Consider the following 20,768-nt stretch of genomic DNA (forward strand, 5'->3'; position numbering starts at 1 on the left):
TCAACATTTTTTTAAAGCCAAACAGAAAGTACAACTCTTACATAATGCACCAATCACAGCTAGTGTTGTTCTTTAATTCTGAATACAATGTTCCATACACCTTAAGCTCCGCCCACCTGGACTTGCGCAATTGGTACCGTTATACCTTATAGTAAATTTGATCAGGGGAAGGGGAGCTGTCAGGTGTAGTGGGAGACAACTGTTCCGATCTACTTTGGAATAAAGCTAATATCATTGTTTATTTGAGATTGTAGTTTGTTATTTTTCAAGATTTAGATTATTAATTTTACACATTGCTTTTCTGTAATTTTGAATTATGGCATTTATTGTACTCCTACATTGGCCAACAATGACAGCTCATCCATAAGTATAACCTTCTCCAAACACCACACGACACAATTTGACCAATCACTTCAAGCAGACCATGTAATCTAACAGTGTATTGCATCATGTACCGTACACAGCATTGCAAGCAACATAGGCTGCATGGTATATAATGTGCATGGTAAATACCTAATCATAAGATCTATAGCGAATACTGTTAGTACAGAAGAGATTGTTTGGCACCAAGCGTGAAGCTAACGTCCTCCGCAAACGCTATCACACCAACAGCTCAGTCTTGGTACATACCAAAGACCGCAATCCTTTGAATAAGAAGTGCCCCATTGTCTAAAAGCTCCAGAGTGATAATTGTGGAAGCCACTACATTACGGAGACTACTAGAAGCCTTGAAACCAGATTTAAAGAAAACTTGTATACCAACGGAGAATCTCTGACAGCAGTTGATGATCATAGCAAAGAATTTAGGCATACCATTTCTTGGCATAAAGTCAGAGTACTTGGTAGAGAGAATAATACAATAAGGAGAAAATTAAGGGAGGCTACTGAAGTCATGGAGGGGGAGCCAGTGCTGAACCGCGATTCTGGACTGGGACTTATACCATTGTACAGAAAGATCGTGTCACGTGATCAACATTTAGTTATCTTTTGACTCCATTCCAGACTAAACTCCCCTGATGAAGACCATGTGAAAAGGTCCACAGCTTTGGAGTATAATAAATTTTGCTACAGAAAGGTAGCTAATTTTTCCAAACTATAAGCATCTGAGTATAGCAGGACTTGTGTATACAAAAAGAATAAGAACATCTTATGAACTCAAATTTATGTGAACTTAAGCTATAAGATAACAATTTAAGTCTCCAATAATTAGGGTTGTTATAAGTCCTCTTTTTCCAGACGTGTCCTCCTTTTCGGTTTTTAAACCTCTTTTCAGATACTTAATCATTCACTCTCCAAAATGTCTTTTTTATTTTAAAGTTCAAATATGGTAACCCTACAAAAACTGAATCATTTCATGCAGGCGATATTTATGCACTTGGTGCAGAAAAGTACTAATGTCGCATCAAAACATAAACTGTATACACCTATATAACCATACTGCATCCATATAATCACTAAAACACTCAAATTACTTACTAGTACCAACTATCAATGTACAGTGTGGAATCTTCAATATAAAACTCATGATAATCCAAAATGGTAGACATCGTGATACAAAGACCACACATGGATGCTTATCATCATGATCATGTATGTATTTTACACACATTACTCACAATAGAAGAAAAGAATGCATTGTAGCAGCGGAGAATTCATCACACTCTTTGACAATGTATACCCTAGTTCCTTTTTATAAAGAGAATAAAAAACATTCTTAAAATTATAGAGTGCACAATAAAGTATTTTTCATTATTTATATACTGCGAAGACAAACTGGACAATACAAACTAAATTCAGCATCTGATATTTTATCCCTTTTGACGGCCCACAACACCAGTCATAATTAAAAATACCTGTAACAAGTATTTTGATCATTTGCATTTCCATGTTATATAACATAATTTCCAAACAATGTGACCAGGAATCTGGAAAAGAAACACTATCAACAATTTCATTAAATACCTTATAAGGTTGTGGTACAAAATACTTCGATTCTATTGATAACTTTTCTTTGACGAATTCCTTTATCGACATCAGATTAATTTTCTTTATATATTTTATAACTTTAATGATGTCCTCCTGTCTGACAGCCTCATTGTTTGAGAAAAGGTTGGATTCTGATTTCTTTAATTCACACAATAAATATTGGGCAATTTTGTTCCTAGTCAGACCGTTATCATTCTGCAAACCCTGAAAGAATTACAAAATTTATCTAGTTTTTTTCCAAAACTCTTTTCTTTTTTTCTTTTTGGAACCAGAATGTTGTTTCCCATCTGTCTATTGTATCTTAACATCTGTAAAGACCCGAAGGCAGAATTTTGCAGAATCTGCATGTGGGCCGAACGTCTTACTAGGAGTTACATAATTTTGGATCTCTAAATTGGCTTCAAAGGTATTTAATCCTTGTGTAAGCGGGGCTTCTGCCGAAGCCCATATTCGGGCCGAATACCCCGTAGCGCGACAAGATGGTGTGAAGAAACCTGGACTCAGGCGGAAAGAGCATCAAACGGTAGGCGTCTCGGCTAATTAAGGATGAGCGAAGTTAGATCTTCCGCTGGGGGGGGGGGGGGGGGCTAATACTTTAGGCGGGAAAATGCTTCATTCTTATTCGTAAACGCGCACAGACCCGTCAGTGAGCTGCTAATTCTCGGGGGAGAGAGACGTACTGTCAAGTAAAGCAGGACATTTATGTTGAGGAGGGAATTTTATCTAAAAGCCACTTTGAGACTTAACTCGTAAAAAGAAGGGAATTGAACTGGGTAAACAAGCTTCTCAAAGATAAGACGGTATTTTGGCTAAGTCTTTGTGCTTGATTTGAGTAAGTTTTAACAGTGTCTGAATATGGCATTGAAACATGGATTCTTACACTCCTTCTTGAGAAGTACAGTCTGTTGTGTTATCGTTCTGAAAATGGCAAGGACAAAGCAAAGAGATACAGTTTGATAGTGTGGTGAAAAAGTTTGTCTTTTTGATACTAACATCTTGTAGAATTGATTTATTTACATAAATAACACATTAACTCAATCTATTTTGCTGCAGGCCAATAATTCCGGCTGGGATTAGCGTGCAGTAACACGGAGTGAGCGCTATTCAACATATATACCAGTCAAGGATATATTTGTTTTTCGTGAAAGATTGTATTATCTTAGGTTAAAATTTAATATTATCAAGTCTGATAGTAAATAACAAATACAATCCGCATAAAAATAGGGGATATTGTCCGCCTTAATCGAGAAAAATATCGTCCCAACAGTCGTAAATCTTAGTTACTAGTAGTGTGCGACCTGTAGTTTTGTGTCACATTTGTATGCAAGACAGAATGAATACAATGCAACCGGCGGATATTCAAACAGGACCTGGGGGGTCAAAGATCAATAAATACTTTAGGACAATTGTAGAAGACACAAGGATGGTAGTGAACCACCCCGATGGATGTCAAACCCTGGACTTTGAGGGAGCGACCACACCACCAAGACAGAGCGAGGTCTTAATGGCGCTACACACCTTGGGTGTAGATATAGGGAAGGTAGAGGCCCTACAAAACGGCGGTATAAACAAATATGTCTTATACCCAAAGGGAGATATGCCGCTTCTAAACATGGAGGAAATAGAGATAAACGGGATCACAGCGAAAATAACACAAACCGCCCCCTTCATACGGAATTTTGAACCCCGTGCTACGGAGGTTCACGTCATGGGACTACCCCTGGAAGTTGACAACAAAGAGCTGATAGAAAAGATTGAGAAGAAAATGGGGGTAAAGGTGATTACCCACAAAATGGCTACCATATGGGGTTTTGCTCCCATTAAATCTGGTAACAGATTAGTATATGTCAGCCGAGAAGATGCAAAAAAGATCCCTGTCTTCTTTTATGTTCTCGGATTCAAACTCAAGACATGGTACAGAGGGAGCGAAAATGACAGAATATGCCCAATGTGCCACCAAACAGGACATGGATCACGGGACTGCCAACGGGGCATCAATCCACCTAGACCTCAGACTGGTACATACGCAAGCAGGGCAGCTGCCCATCCACGTATACAACCGCAGCAGCAACAACAACAACAACAACATCAACAAGAACAGATGAATGTAATATTAAGTCTCATAAAGCAAGTCAGGGAAGAAAAAGATAAAGAGGGAATCCAAACACTTCCAGAACTAGATATCATCCAAATAGAAGGGTACAAAACACTGGAATGGGAAGGGTTCCTAAGCCCCAACAAGACGAGCCGAATCCCAATATTGCAAACCGAAGAAGGGATAACCACGGCAAACAAATACAAAAGCTTAGAAATGGAAGACAGTCAACAAGATGGAACCAACCTACCGCTCACATCAAGGCCGCTTCCCAAAAGAACCGGAAAAGGAGAAAGGTCGACTCCATATCCCCCCCAAGACAGAACAACAACAAGGGAAAAAAGAATGACACAAGACTGGAAACGGCACAAAACGAGATAACAGAAGAGGAAACAGACAAGGAGAGTGAAAAAGATGACGAGGATGATGAACATACAGACTCACAAAGAGAAGAGTCTGAGTACGAGACAGGAACGGGAACGGAAAATGATACGGAACAAAATGACAAAGAAGAGACAACCGGAACAATCCAATCGAATACAACAGAAGGAACAAGCAATACTGAACAGGAAACACTAACTACAACCAACACAGAGAATGAAAATACACATATGGCATCAGAGGGATGTGGGAGAAACAGTGCCCCCCCCCCCCCAGCAACTCATCAATAAATGTATAATGTATAAATACTAAATACTAAACAACTAAATAAATAAGGAATAAACAAAATGAAACACCCTGGTAAGAGACAGGAATGGAGGGAATTAACTTACAGATCCTGTATATTAATGTGAACGGCATAAATGGGGAAAAATATTTAAATTTCGCAAGGATATAAAATATGATATCCTTTTTATTCAGGAAACACATAACGGTTTTAAAAATGGTAATAATAATACAATAGAAAGCTATTTAGATGGGATTTTATTAACTAGTAATTATGAAGGTACAGATGTTAAGGGGGGTGTAGCAATTTTAATTAAAAATAAACGGGGTCTAGATTGGGAAAGAGTAGAAGAAGGGAAAATTTTTAACGGTAGGATGATACACATAATAATCGAAGGAATACATTTAATAAATATATATATGCCGGCAAATAGGTAACAAAAGAAAACATTTTTATAACAATTGTCTAAATATATGGAAAAATATACTTTGGGAAATCTAATCATAGGGGGTGATTTTAACTGGGTGGGTGAAAACATAGATCGGGAGGGAAACATTGCACGAAATGATATAAGGCTAAAACCAGAAATGATTTATTTTATTAAAAAACATAAATTAACGGATGTATATTGAAGGCACAATTTATTAAGGAAACAATATACGTATGATTATAAAGAAAATAAGGGTAGTAGACTGGACAAATTCTTATGTACCAACTATGATGAGAATATATATAAAGAAACAAACATAACTGATTTCAAAATATCCGATCATAAACTAAGAAATATGACTATACAAATAAAAAGTAGGATTAAATGGGGACAAGGGAGGTGGATGCTAAATAATTCGATTTTAAAGGATATAAATTTTATAGATGAAATTAAATATGAAATGGAGAATTTTAAAAATAATGAAAATATAGACATAATAATGGAATGGGAAAAATTAAAAGTTAAATTTAAGGAAATTGCCATAAAACACTGTAATATAAAAAGTAAGAAACACAAAATGGAAAAAGAAGCAATTAGTTATCAACTTCAAACAATAAATAATAAAGATACAGAAACCAATTTAAAAAACAGATTGGAAGAGATGCATAAAGTGGAAACTAGGGGGAGAGAAATAAGGGCGGGTAAATCCACAGGAATATATAAAAAGGCAGAGGGATTGTATAAAACGGAAGAAAACAGGATGGGGGGATAAAACATTAGACAAATTAAAAATAACAGATACAGTTGTAACAGAAAAGGGCAAAATAATGGAGTACATAAAAGAATATTATGTGCAACTATATAAATCACAAAACATAGCTGAGACTAAAGTGGATGAATATTTAAGGAAAATTCCATGTAAAGAAATTTCAAAGGAGTATAAAACACTATGTGACGAATATATATCACAGGAATAAATCGCTGAAAGTATTATAAGTATGAACAAGGGAAAAACACCAGGAGAAGAAAGACTCTCTGCAGAATTCTTTATGAACTTCTGCGGAGAGTTGTTGCCCATTCTCGAATGGTTTTATAATAATATAATTTTAAAAGATAAGGAAATGTCGGAGACAATGAAAGAAGGAATAATAATACTTATATATAAAGGGAAAGGAGATAGGGAGGATTTAAAAAACTGGAGGCCCATCTCCCTTCTTAATATAGACTATAAAATATTGAGTAAAATAGTAGCTAACAGGTTAAAAAAGGGAATAGAAGAAATTATTAACATAAATCAAACGTGCGGTCCCAAAAACAGGGATATGCAAAATAATATATTAAATATTAGTTCCATATTAGATTACTTACAAGACAAAGGGCAAAAAGCTGCTATGGTACTTTTTGATCAAGAGAAAGCCTTTGATAGGATTGAACACAATTATATACAAAAAGTCTTAGAAAAACTTAGATTCGGAGAAACCTTCCTTAAATGGAAAAAAATTATGTATAATAACATAGCATCTAAAGTACAAAACAATGGAGCCATGACAGAAAGATTTGATATTAAAAGATCAGTGAGGCAAGGGTGCCCACTATCTATGCTATTATATGTAATAGCAATAGAAATGCTAAGTATCAGCATAAAACTAAACAAGGAAATTAAAGGTATAAAAGTTCCAAACATCAACGACGAAGTGAAAATGCTACAACATGCAGATGATTGAAACCAACTTCTTAAATGATCCAAAATCCTTTGAACAACTAATAAAGGAATATGAACAATTTGGACAAGCGTCGGGATCAAAAATAAATCAAGACAAAACTGAGATACTAGAAATAGGCAACTGGCGTGGTAGGCACTCAACCATACCAGCCCACTTATTTAAAGATACAGTTAAAGCACTAGGAGTATGCTTTGGCAAAAACGAAGAAATAGATAACTGTAAAAAAATGAAAAGCGACATAAAAAGGAATGTCGACATCTGGGCTCTTACGCCACTATGTCTAATGGAACGAGCCCAAGTGGCTAAAACATATATGTACGTAAACTTAAACTATATAATGAAATCAAGCAACATAAGTAATATAATACTCAATAATATAGATAAATTAATAATTAAATATATGTGGGACTTTAAACTTCACTACGTTATAAAGGAAACACTATATAAATCTAAACAAATGGGGGGATAGGGATACCGAGTCCCATAATTTTAAAAATATCGAACATTTTAAATAGATTTAAACGACTAAATGACGACCTTAAATCACCGTGGGAAGGGATATATATATATATATATATATATATATATATATATATATATATATATATATATACATATATTGGTTTGGTTTCGTTTTACGGATTAGGGTGGGGAATTATAAAAATAACAATCTTATAAAACTATTAGAAGCGCCAAAGAAATTTGGAAGTATTAAGGACTTATTATTTAAATATAGGGATAAAAAAGAATTTTGGGACATGTACGAGAAACTTTCGTATAAATGGATTCGGAATGACATTACCAAAAATATACAATGTAAAGTGGAAAAGGAGAATTTATATGTCAGTTGGAAAAGAGTATGAGGGCACCGGTCCCAATTAGGTTCTCTTAAGATACAAAGCCTCGCCTTCAAATACATGCATGATGCGTGGTTGACAAGAGAGGTTGCAGCGAGACGGCAAATGGTCAGAATACCGCCAAAATGTCCGCTGTGTAAAATAGCCCCATATACAAAAAAGCATGTTATATTAAATTGTAGGGAAACTTTTGATATTAGAATAACTTTAATAGATGAAATACATTTAAGTGATACTTTTAAACCTCAATGCCTCTTATATCTGGATGGAAATTTTAATAAAAAAATGTTACATAAAATATTAAATTACATTGTAAATACAACAAAAATATGTGGACCCATTAATTATGACAAATAGTAACACTCAAGAGGGAAAGTACGGATAATGACGTCATGGAGCTATGTCACATGGCGCTACGCGAAGTGAACAGGCCCATGGAAGAGTCTGGAAAAGAAACCTCTTGAGACAGTATAAAATTAAAAAATATATATTGAATCTATCCTCTTATACTAACAAATTTTTTTCTTCTTTTTTTTCTTCAAAACAAATCTTATTTCAACTATCACTATTGTGATGAATTTTGGAATCATTTATAATTAAAAGATAGACCTGCTCCATGGAGGAGACACACAATTTTTTTTTAAAAAAAGTGTGAACCCCTCCTGGAGCTCAGTCTCATCTTATAAATAGAGAGGTGATTTTAATACACTACATAAGAATCATTAAGATTCAAAACAATTAACGGGAATATCACCAATCTTCAAAATTCAAAATTATGAAAAATTCCGCTATAATATAAACACGGAATTACATAGAAAAACCGATACACGACAAGAATTAGGTGAAAAATGCTATCCCAACAAATACACAATTATAACAAACATAACATATAGCAGAAACAGATAACATACACAGGATTTAGGAGACCCTAGCAAGGTCACCAAAAGACTAGGGGAAGTAACCCGAGAGGATAATTGAAATCACTCTCGGAGATACACCTCTATAGATACACTAGGGATTAAAACAAAATACCCAAATCCTATTTTTCGTTATAAAAAACGATAAAATAATACATTACTACGCATCGGGGGGAAAACAAATACACATAAAATAATTTATTAAAAATTAGAATGGGGGAGGGGGGGGGGCATCTGTCTGGTGCCCCCCCCCCAAAAAAAAAAGATTTGAGTAGATAGTTGAAAATATTAGAACACTGAATCCTAATCCTCACGTATAGTTGCATTTATTAGAATATATAATCGCATCATATTGTTGAATTTATTACATAATTGAATTGTGACATATTGCGATGTACTTAACATCTATCAGAATATAGATTGAGCCCTATGCGAAATTAGACGGAGTTGGATTTATGTGCATATGTATTTATATGTTGTTATTGTAGGGTTTAACGCCATTTCTCAGCACACGATAGGCTATACATGGCGGCCAGTATTAGTGGTGGAGGAAGAACCCTGGAAAACCCTGGAAAGAACAACCCATCCAGGAGAAGCTACTGCCAAGCTTTCTCACATACCCACACTGGCCGAATCGGAGACTCGAACCCACGCAGACAGAGGTGGGATGGCAATGATCCGTAACGGAGAGCGCTTTAGACCATTCGGCCAATCGGGGCCCCATTTATATGTGTAATTCTTAGCACGCATGCAGTAGGAATGATTACATAATAACAATGTGTAGATGCATTGTGAGTGTGTTCCAAAAAAATCATTGAGTAATGCTTTTCGTACGTAGAGCGCAAGGCATGAATTCGATAAGTGGAAATTTATATGTACATATGGCCTGGTAAAATTGTTCGCCCATTAGTCTGATGGAAGGTCCGTGAGAGAGTGATTAATTTTAAAGAGTAGAGCAGGGAGACAAAGGTGTACGACCTTATATTTCTTCAGGAAGCTCCCAGAGTGCCGTGAGAGACGGTGCTGAGATATTCCAGGGTGTACGAAGTGACGACACCGAGAGAATAAGAAGGAAGCCGTGGAGACTTCTAGTGTGTACACAAGAGGCACAGTGTATAGAAGGAGGAAGAGGAAGGAAGGAGGAAAGTAGAGAAATTAGATGAGTACTTGGGGAAACTCACTGAACAGAGACTCTCTCACAATAGGACAGTAATTTCTATATGACGAAGTAAAGAGTAAAGGGCATTTGGTCAACCCGGCCGTTATTGCATTATGATATATTGAGCTGAAGATTTGTCCATGAAATTCTTGCATTCGTATATTTCAAACAATTATAATTTATTCAACCCTGAGTTGTTATATGAATTTAGAGAGTCGGAACAGCTGACTGGGGGCTCGTGAGTCATTAAATTGTAATGCATTTCTGCAGTATTATTTATAATAAGTAGTGAATCAGTATTATTTATAATACAGTAGCGGGGTTGTGACAACATCACTGTTGGAAATAGGCTTTATAACAACTCTTATACGTCAAACGTATATAAATTTCAGATCTACTGTTGTAAAAAGATACCAATCACATGGCCAGAGTATTTTCTTACACTTAAAGCTAAACAAATATATTTATAATTTATTTCAAAGAATTCTCATTTTCAAATTTCGAAACGTTTTGAAAAAGAAACTTTGCTTCCTGAAGCGTGAAACTAGACAGTTCTTTTACTCGGTTAATCACATCATGATAATCATGATGATTTTATTATTATTATTGCCACCTAGCCGGTGAAATCTATTTTCCAAACAGTCTCTCCCTGACCAAACATACTTAGAGAATGGCCATTCCACTCTCTAACACTGAAAGTAATGCTTAAACTTTGCATTTTCTCCATGGAAGTGTTGATACCCTATTCAAAAATTAGTGACTCAAAGTGAGAACATTCACTGCAACAGCTAATTATGAAGTTTAGTACTGTATAATGTCGACATTTTCTTTTGGTATCAGAAAATAATAAACAACACTTGCCACCAATGTCCAAGTAAACTCACAATAATGTGAACCTAAGAAGAAATCTCTGAGGGAAGATATATGGAAAATCTTGCAGTAGAATAATCCATTTTTTCACAAATTCGAGAAATACCATGCATTTCAGCAGCTCGTGTATTCATGATGTAAACATCAAATGCAACATAAAGTTTGTTGAGAAGAAACACTCCAACTCTATTTGGACCATTGACCACATTTTTCTCTACAGCTTGATGATGAACTTCATGAAGCAAACAGTGTGCTTTCTTCAGGATTCTTCTCTACATGCTTGTCTTGATCTGTAAAGAAGGTATTTCATGATAATGAAATAACTATCGATAACAGAATTTTGACATGGCAAAAATATAAAAAGTCACACATTTGATGGCACATTTAATAGAAAGCAATAAATCAACTTTGAAAACAAATGTGAAAATAACCAGTTGCAGTCCAGAACACGCACACACGCACATGCACATTGACAGTCACTGACTTCTAGCTGTCATTTTGCTTAACAATGAACTGTGAAAAATGTCCAGTACAACACAAAATGCTGTCCATGTGTCATTCGTGTGCTGATACTTTCTCTCGCTTGTTTGGTAAAAGTGTTTGAAATTCAAGAAGATATATTTTAAAAGGTTGATAACTCGTACTATTAACTTGAAGTATTGTGTCTATATTATTTGCTACTATGTTCACTTTCACCCATCTGTTTAAATAGTACATAGGTGAAAGAATCAATCAGTAAAACGTTATCATTGAACATGCTGACTTTATACAAGTGTCAAAATCATAAGCCTGAAAATTGAGACAATATTTAAATTTACACAATATTCAATGTGGCAAAAGTGTACTTTTTGTGATCTTTTTCACTCTATAACCCATACAATTATTATGAGTTTTAGTGTTGGTTGAACATTTTAACATTTCAAAATGAATAAGTTATGAAAAGACAACATTTGAAGGCTTTCTGCTAAAACTCGAAAGGTTTGAAGGTCTGTGATTTTTTACAAATGTTTCTAAGATATTACTTTCTTGCTAAAGTAGCCACAACCAAAATAAACATCAGGATCGAAATTAAAGTTGCCACTGAGGTTCAGACTTGAAAATAGGTGGCTCCATGATCAAATATCAATTTTTATTTAGTATTCAGCTGAAGAAAAAAATATAGATTGCTACTAAGATCTCCACCTCCCATGTTTGTTTGGACTAAATTGCCTGATTTGTTTTTAGTGTCATATATATAACGTTTGTTCGGACTAAACTGCCTGATTTGTTTTTAGTGTCATATATATAACGTTGTGTCATATATATAACGTTTGTTCGGACTAAACTGCCTGATTTGATTTTAGTGTCATATATATAAAGTTTGTTTGGACCAAACTGCCTGATTTGTTTTTAGTGTCATATATATATATATATATATATATATATATATATATATATATATATATATATATATATATATATATATATATATATATATATATATATAAAGTTTGTTTGGACCAAACTGCCTGATTTGTTTTTAGTGTCATATATATATATATATATATATATATATATATATATATATATATATATATATATATATATATATATATATATATAAAGTTTGTTTGGACCAAACTGCCTGATTTGTTTTTAGTGTCATATATATATAAAGTTTGTTTGAACCAAACTGCCTGATTTGTTTTTAATGTCATATATATATAAAGTTTGTTTGGACCAAACTGCCTGATTTGTTTTTAGTGTCATATATATAAAGTTTGTTTGGACTAAACTGCCTGATTTGTTTCTAGTGTCATATATATAAAGTTTGTTTGGACTAAACTGCTTGATTTGTTTTTGTTGTCATAATAACGTTTGTGTCGACTAAACTGCCTTTTTTTGTTTTTAGTGTCATATATATATATACAGTTTGTGTCCACAATTTAAAAAAATAGTACATTTCTTGGTAAAATACCATAACTGAGATGTATTGTAGTGAAAATTAGAACGATTAGGCAGTTACGTTTTAAGTGCTATTATACAATATGTAAAGCTTCAGATAGATTTTTCGAGCGATTGGTTCAATTACCTCTTTTTATTGTATAAGGGTTTAGGAAGACAATGCAGAATTTGCATATTTTGTGCTGCTTATTGAAAACGAATTAGGACAACTTAGCGTGAAAAAGATGCATGTATCTTGCTACACCTGTCCATGCCTGTAATTTTATGGACTTGTCCAAAGTGCTGTGTCCCATTATAATTGAGTTGAATATAGTTGTCAAAAACTCAGCAAGAGATATTAGGGTTCCACAATTAGGATTCCACAATCAAGATTCCACAAGGATTCCACAATGAGTATTTCACGATCACATGGGTCACAACATAGAGATTCAGTGGTCAGTCTAAGCAGGCAAACAACTTATTGTCAGATAAATATATGACCTTAACTGGGTTAGATATTTTAATTAAAATAAATTCTTAAAAAGCAACAGAAAAAACATAAAAAATTCAGATCCAAGAAAAATGAGATAATCCAAATGCACATCAAACCAATCATGGAGATGTGTTTGCATATTATAATGAATATAAGTTCTGGAACACTAATAAAGTTGGGACATTCTTAATTATTTAAAATAAATTGGGCATAGTCTATATAATTTGAAACATGAAATGAAAGTTGTTCATGTGCTACAAATCTGAAGACACCTTTTCGATTGCTTTTTTTATACTTGCCAATCATTCCCGGGATCGTAACATTGTTTTCTTTAAAAGACAGCTGTTAATATGGGACAAAAGTTACATTTTAGTATAAGGGACCATTATAAATTAATATAAATTATTTGAAACATCAATATATGTAAGTTTCCTGTCTTCTTGACTGCTCCGTTGGCCTAAGTGGTTAAAGTGTCAGTCTCTGATGTGGGGAGGTCGAGGGCATACATATACATTCCTTCTCTATTCTACATCCACATGCTCAAAAATTGGTCGGATGAATTATATATATATAGTTAGGTAACATCTATTCATATTAGTCGCACTATCTTTCATTATTCGATTCATCTTTTGTTGCTTTCCAAATAAGTTCTTCAGTGTGGTTTCGCAATCACCTATTATAGCTACTTTCAAAGTATTTTTGGTCATCTACAAAGCCAATAAATGTATCATCTTAAAGTAAATCAGGATGAGAAATCTGAACCAGTGAGACACTTTTGAACAATACTGCTTCTGTTCTGACTTAATTTAAAGAGTAAAAACACTGTTTTGTTCTCCGATGAATCTTTCTGCAGAAAGCTTTGCAATAAGAAAATACTGAATCTGTTACCAAAGAAAGACGTTTCCAGTGATAAGTACAAATTATTACAATAATGTGTGCAGTCGTGATTTGCATTCCATATTATTTTGCTGGGTAGGGGGAGGCGGGGGGAAGGTAAGAAAGAAGAGTTGTCATCTGCAATCAAGATGTGTAAAATTGATTACGTGGAAGACGGGTTTGATTGCTCATGCCAAACCCTCGAGAATTGTAGCCATAAATAATTCGCAATTTGTTATGACAACTCGCTATCCAAAAGAATGCCATAAATGGGGGGACGGGGAGGACGACGACAACTGTCAACATTAAATGTTCAGGTAAACAAAAACAAAAACCTGACATTTCATAGTTTTAATAATTATAAATATTTCGGTTTCATTACTTCTTTTTTAACATAATAATTGTAATTTTTATAAAAACATTTTACCTAACCTATAAATCAGCCACTGCAAGCCTGCGCTTATCTCCGCCCACGTGACGTTTGCTTGTAGCCGTGAAGTACAAATTATTTAGAATTTTCAAAAAAGTAGGTATATTAAAAAATCACTGCAAATAATTAATAATCCAAACACAGGAGACCCAGAGAAGTGGGGGACGAATACAAGACACGGTGAACACAAAAATGAAAAAAATGAACTTAAAATACAAAGCACGCGGAAACTAACATACAGTACGTGATACCCACGTGATGTCTGAGAGGGACAGGGTGCTTGCTCCTGACGCAATAAACTCTTCTGAATCCGAACTGATCTGAATATTGCCGAGTTACTTCGGTACAGATGCGCAATTGACAATACGATGAAAGGGGTGGGTATGTATGCGCCGAATATGCCTCCATGTATGCCTCTCACCCGCGCATGGCACGCATTCAAGACGTATAAGTACACTATTGTTATTATTCTATGTTCTCGGCAATTGCAACTCACATCAAAAAACTGAAAACGCTAGTCAAATCGTTTGCCAGTAAATACATTATTTTTTTTTTTTAAGTAGAAAGAAAATCAAATTTTTTTTGTGGAAAATATCACCATCATGATAGCCTATTGTTATTTTCTAGCTCGCAAATGACATTTTTCCACTAGCAAGTTGCAAACTTGCGATTAGAATTTTCGAGGGTTGCCTCATGCACACCCCCCCCCCCCCGTGGTTCTCATTTACGTGCAGATTCAGTATTTTTATTTGTTTACGCTGTTGCTGTTTATTTAAACAAAATAGGTTGTCATTTTGAATTCAACTTCGCACATCTCAGATGATTTCTTTTGATGTTTAAACAGCAAGATAAATTTACACTCTTGAAGAGAAGCTCAACAAGTTGTGCCTATCGTCGACTTAGTCTGCAAGTTTTTTTAGAGTTATTCGAATAAAGTAAAAGTGTAAACATACTGCAAATGACGTCGATGAACCTTTTCTAAAAGTACAGAATATACAAGTCTTGTTTTGTATTGTCCAAATATATTATCTAAATTAAGACCACTTGATTCTCAAAATGGTATTTGATTGTAAATCACTCAGGAAGTCTGTCTTTTCATGAGTGGGCTTCATTCATTGGCTGTTAAAATGTCAATCAGTAATATTGACCAGCCCCTCCTTGGTTGAGTTTTCATTGGTGTTCTAGATCAGGTGTATTGGTCATTTACAAGCACTGATCGCTCCGTCACGCATTCCATAAGTGGAAGGGCTTGACTCCCCAACCACGACGTATGGGGTTTTGAAAAATCGCGTGAGCTAATCTGTCCCATTTGGACACTTATCGGAGATCTGACACTAAATACTTTATATATAGATTAAGCAGAAGAGGGGTTAATATCCAGCCTTGTCGTTTGTCAATATTATAAATAAAGAGTTCGGTAAATTTTCCATTCAGCTGCACACTTGAACGCAGACTTTTGTACCTCCACTATAGAAAATTCCACATCTATATTTATCAACTATTCAAGTTAGTAACTGTATATCATCAGACGAGTCAAACACCTTGGAAAAGACAACAAAAGGACAATAGAAACAATCTTCATTTTTACCCAGATATTTATGTATCATTGCTTTAATTGAAAACATATTACCAAGCAGCCTTTATGGATTCCCGCCTGGATTTCTTCTATTTTGTTATTAGCTTCGCACCACTAAAATTGTTTATGCTGAGGAGGGAATTTGGTCATAAGGCAGTTATATTGTTCTACAACATAAACTCAAAACAAATAACTATTTTAAGATCTGAAGTGGATTTATAGCCAACATTGATGAACACTAGTGTAGTTTATGGATCTATACTCCTCGGTACTACGTGATATTAGCATGATTATCGTAGCCACGTAAACATGGTCATTTGCATCAGTTTTAACTCCCACCGGGTTATCATTGCAAGTATTTTCAAAGCATTATTTCTGGAACGTTTGTCTTAGAGGCATTGAGTTTAGTATTGTGGTGCATGTGATTCAAAACCAATACATTTACTTCATTCAGTACATGTTAAAATCATTAATGTACATGTGACGAAACACACTGCATCTTGAGATGAGAACGATATACCATACCCAGGCACTGTTTTCGTAGTTGCAATACTGATACATTTTACAGATGCAACAACTGATAAATTTTAACAAGTTTAATGCAGTACTGCTTAAACTGATAATATTAAACATGAACAGTTGTTGTTGTTGTTGTTGTTCTAATTTTTAACGCCATTTTTCAGCACAAGATAGGCTATACATGACGGCCAGTATAACTGGTGGATGAAGAACCCTGGAAAACCCAGGGAAGAACCACCGACCCACGAGAAGCTACTGGCAGGCTTTCCCACGTACCCACGCTAGCCGAGCCTTGGACTCGAACCCACGCAGAAAGAGGTGAGATGGCAGTGATCCTGAACGGTGAGCGCTTTAGACCACTCGGCCACTCGGGGCCCTAGACATGAACAGAGATGGGATGTTACTGCTGATATGGGTACAACATCATGGAAATACTAATGCTTGCTGTTCAAGGAAATTGTATATATTTTAAATAAAAATAAGAAAACAGGTATGTGTGTGTGTGCGATTTGGATTTTTAATGTTGCTCTAACAAGTTTTCAGTCATATTGCTACAATGTCTGGAGTGTGGCAGTTTGCAGTGCTGCCTAGCACTGGCATATCATGCTGGAAACAAGTGGCATCATGTTTCACTCGGTCGCATTAACCTGACACCAAGCCGACCAGTCCTAACCTCTTAATGCTGAACATCAAGTGAGGCAGCTGTTAGTACAATTTTTATAATTCTTTAGTATGACTCGGCTAGCGTTCGAACCTAAGACTTCCTGCATTGGAGGCAGATACTTTAACCCTTTCTAACTGACTTGAAAAGATACAAAACAAAGCAGGAGAAATTGTAACACCATCTAAATTTGTAAGCAGAGAATGTGGTTGGCTACCTTTAACAGAGTGCAGAAAAGTCCATAAATGTGTTACATTTGTTATGAGTCAATGGTTTCAAACTAAGTAACAATAAAAAAGCGAAAACCAAGAAGTTTTGTAAAATTCAACAAATGATCTATTTTCCTAGAATACAAGGTGAACAATTAAAAGGAACTTGCAGTATTGTGAATTAAATCTCAAATATAAATAAATTTGTTATTACAAATTGCAAAGCATAGAGTATTCTGAATGAATTCCAGTGGTGTTCTGAATGAATAATTGAATCTTGAGTATTCTGATGTACCAATAGCAATAATTTGTGTTGATGTGCTAACAGTCTTGATGTATCACAATGATATAATCCAGAATGTTTTTAAATGAAAATTTACAATAATTCCCCAAAAAGTGACTTGGTCCAAAAATATCAATGAGCACTTCGTAAATAAATAAATCCTCTCAAATTATAAATGAACACATCTATAAGACTGATCCACTATAGATGTTAAGATAGGAATCAATAATTCTGATGTAAACAGCATTAATATAAAAAGAATCTAAGACAAAAAAGGACCAGGATGAAGACCAAAATGTTAATTTCCAGATTATTCTAAGTTGTAAATACAGTCAGGTCTTTATCTGAAATTGTAGTAAAGAATATGACAATATCAGGTACATCAATCATTTTCAGGAAGAAAGTCAATGTCCCAAGCTCAGATCCAAGTAAACATGTTTTTAACAAAAATTACACTAGTTAGGAAGGTCAAACATCCCTACCTACCATCAATTATGGACAAAGGTCAATCACAAACTAAAAATTAAACATTCATAACATATTTTATAAAATGGTCAATCATAAAACTCCAGAAGCTTAAACAAACTAATACAAGGGATGGGTGCAAATATTTTCATTAAGGAACAGCTTACATTTTTTTAATACCATTTTGTTGTTAGAGCTAATAAACAACTACCATGTTATGGAAAAATCTACCCCACAATATAAAAAACTTCACTTATATATCTTTTTCCCAAAAACAACAAAATAAAAGCAAGCAAGTGCCATCCTAATACTCCTTAAGTGGAAGAAAAATATCCACTTTACATGCTATATTGTGGAATAAACTGCTTAATGTGGATTTATATTTAAACCACATTGTTGTCAATCCATTGTGCAGTTGTTCCAAATCAAATGAAACAGTCTACCACTGTTTCTTTGAATGTAAACTATATTATACTCCTAGAATACACCAAATGAATAACCTACTCAAACTTCCAATTCATAATGACCTTGAAATGCTTTTGTTTGGTAAAACACTAATAATATTTAAGTCTTAAGAAGGTCATGCATGTAAAAATACTCTTGAAGCTTTAAACCTAACAAAATGAGTTCAAGAAAATTAAATCCAAATCTTTTCTTTGTTAATGTCATTTTGTGGCTTATCTGTCATGTGAACTATTATTATTTTCAAAGAATTTCCTTGTTTTTCTCTCCCAAAGTCATCATCTGATTAAGCAGTACACATGTAAGTATGCAGATGCATGCATTGGTGTTGCATATGTCCACATGTATATACAGCCTGTATGTATATTACATGCATGAACATTGATGTATTTGTTATTTATATTTAATTTATATTCTTGCTTGACCTTTGTTTATGATTGAGAATAGAGTTTAAGGATGTATCTGATTTTTGACTTATTTGTAAGTTTTAAATAAGTTGTTTACTAATATCTGAGTTGAAGGTCTAGCCTTGATTATAACCTTGAAAGGTACTGTTTACAGTTTAGTGTAAATTTCTATTAATATGATTTTTTTTATTATATAGGAAATGATATTACAACATAGGATATTTGAGTATGTATATATAATCTGAGACAAATTATTTATTCAAAAATGGTTCACTAGAATTGCAAAGTGGTCAGTGATAATTTAGGACAAAATGACTATTTTGAAATTAGTTTAAATTTATTCAAAGACACAATGAATTATGTCATTGTGATACATCAAGACCGCTAGCACAGCAGCTCATTAATAAGTCTTGATACATCAGCATATTCAGTATTGGAATTCACCTGGAAGACGTTACACTTCTGGACTTGGGATAGAATGTTTAGGATTATTTCTGAGTTAATTCACAATACTGCAAGTTCCTCTTACATTTTGTATTTATAATTTTTTATTGATTTTAATACACTTGTTGGTTTTCGTTTTTTTTCTTTAACATAGTTTAAAATCACTTAGTTGTATGTATGTATGTATGTATGTATGTATGTATGTATGTATGTATGTATGTATGTATGTATGCATGTTTGTACATATTGTGTATATATCATGTTTCACTTGGTTGCATTAACCTGACACCAAGCCAACCATTCCTAACCTCTTGAAGCTATGCTAATACAAATATGATTAAATTAGTCACCAAAGAATGCCACTGAAAAGGTAAATGACGTAAGAACTTTTCATATATATGTGCAGAATATACCTGACCCATTCTTTCATAGTAATCTCCCTATTCTTTATTTTTTTATAATCTCACAGCATGACCCATTTAGTTCTTGCACTCATTAAAGTATGATTTCAATTTCCCTAATTTTTACCTGATGCATTAAGTATTGTGTGTCTTGTATTTGTTATGGAAAAAGCTTTTGCTTCATAAATATATACAATAAAATAATAGGTTTAAAATAACTTATGTGTAACTCTTTTGCATTTCTAATATGTGCCATAGAATAATACATTTAAAATGAATGATCTTCATAAAGCAAGCATAAATGCAAACTTCTATACTTCTAATCACAGGTTGGACATTTTCCTGTTCAAATTTATATCATCACAAAGTACAGCTCATTTTAATCCAAAGAAACAGTAAGACTGTAAGATCCTAAACTATTCCTTGAATCAAAGGTGCTCTTAAACACAAGAAGTTGCAACAATATTTTCAAAATGTCCACTGTGTTAGCTATATTGGAGTTATAGAACAACACCATTTTTACTTATGACCAACTGTGCATCAATAGAGGTCTTTCAGTAAAACCCTATGTTGATATGGCCATTAATTCAGATGTATGATTTCATGATGACCACTATGGCAACAATGTTGAATATCTGCAGCATGGCACCCTTTTCATTTAGGTCATTAAATAACTCAATGTTGACATGACCATCCATTTAAACAGATTAGTGATAACAAGATTTTTAAGATGGCCACATTGAATGCTCAAGCCAATTGCCACTTTCATTTAGGACCAATTACACATCTCAAGTCTTCTGGTGAAATCTTTGTGTCAATATGATTTTTCATTCATGAGGAGTGGCAATAACAAGATTTCCAAAATTGCTGTTGTCCTGGCCATGCTGTGCATTACATGAGCAACATTTCAATTT

General features: G+C 34.2%; 1 protein-coding gene across 1 annotated transcript in view; it reads right to left on the bottom strand.

The window, feature by feature from the left end:
- Positions 1-7,947: 7,947 nt before the first annotated feature.
- The window catches only part of LOC149793553 (uncharacterized), a 278,258-nt gene continuing 265,437 nt past the window's right edge, over positions 7,948-20,768 (bottom strand). The window contains exon 9 of the mRNA XM_089967524.1: positions 7,948-10,995. Coding sequence (XP_089823650.1) covers positions 10,978-10,995 — 18 coding nt within the window. The 3' untranslated portion in view covers positions 7,948-10,977. The remainder of the gene's footprint in view (positions 10,996-20,768) is intronic.

Source organism: Sinohyriopsis cumingii, chromosome 8, assembly GCF_028554795.1.
Source record: "Sinohyriopsis cumingii isolate HCF-2022 chromosome 8, ASM2855479v2, whole genome shotgun sequence".
Classification (NCBI taxonomy): domain Eukaryota; kingdom Metazoa; phylum Mollusca; class Bivalvia; order Unionida; family Unionidae; genus Sinohyriopsis; species Sinohyriopsis cumingii.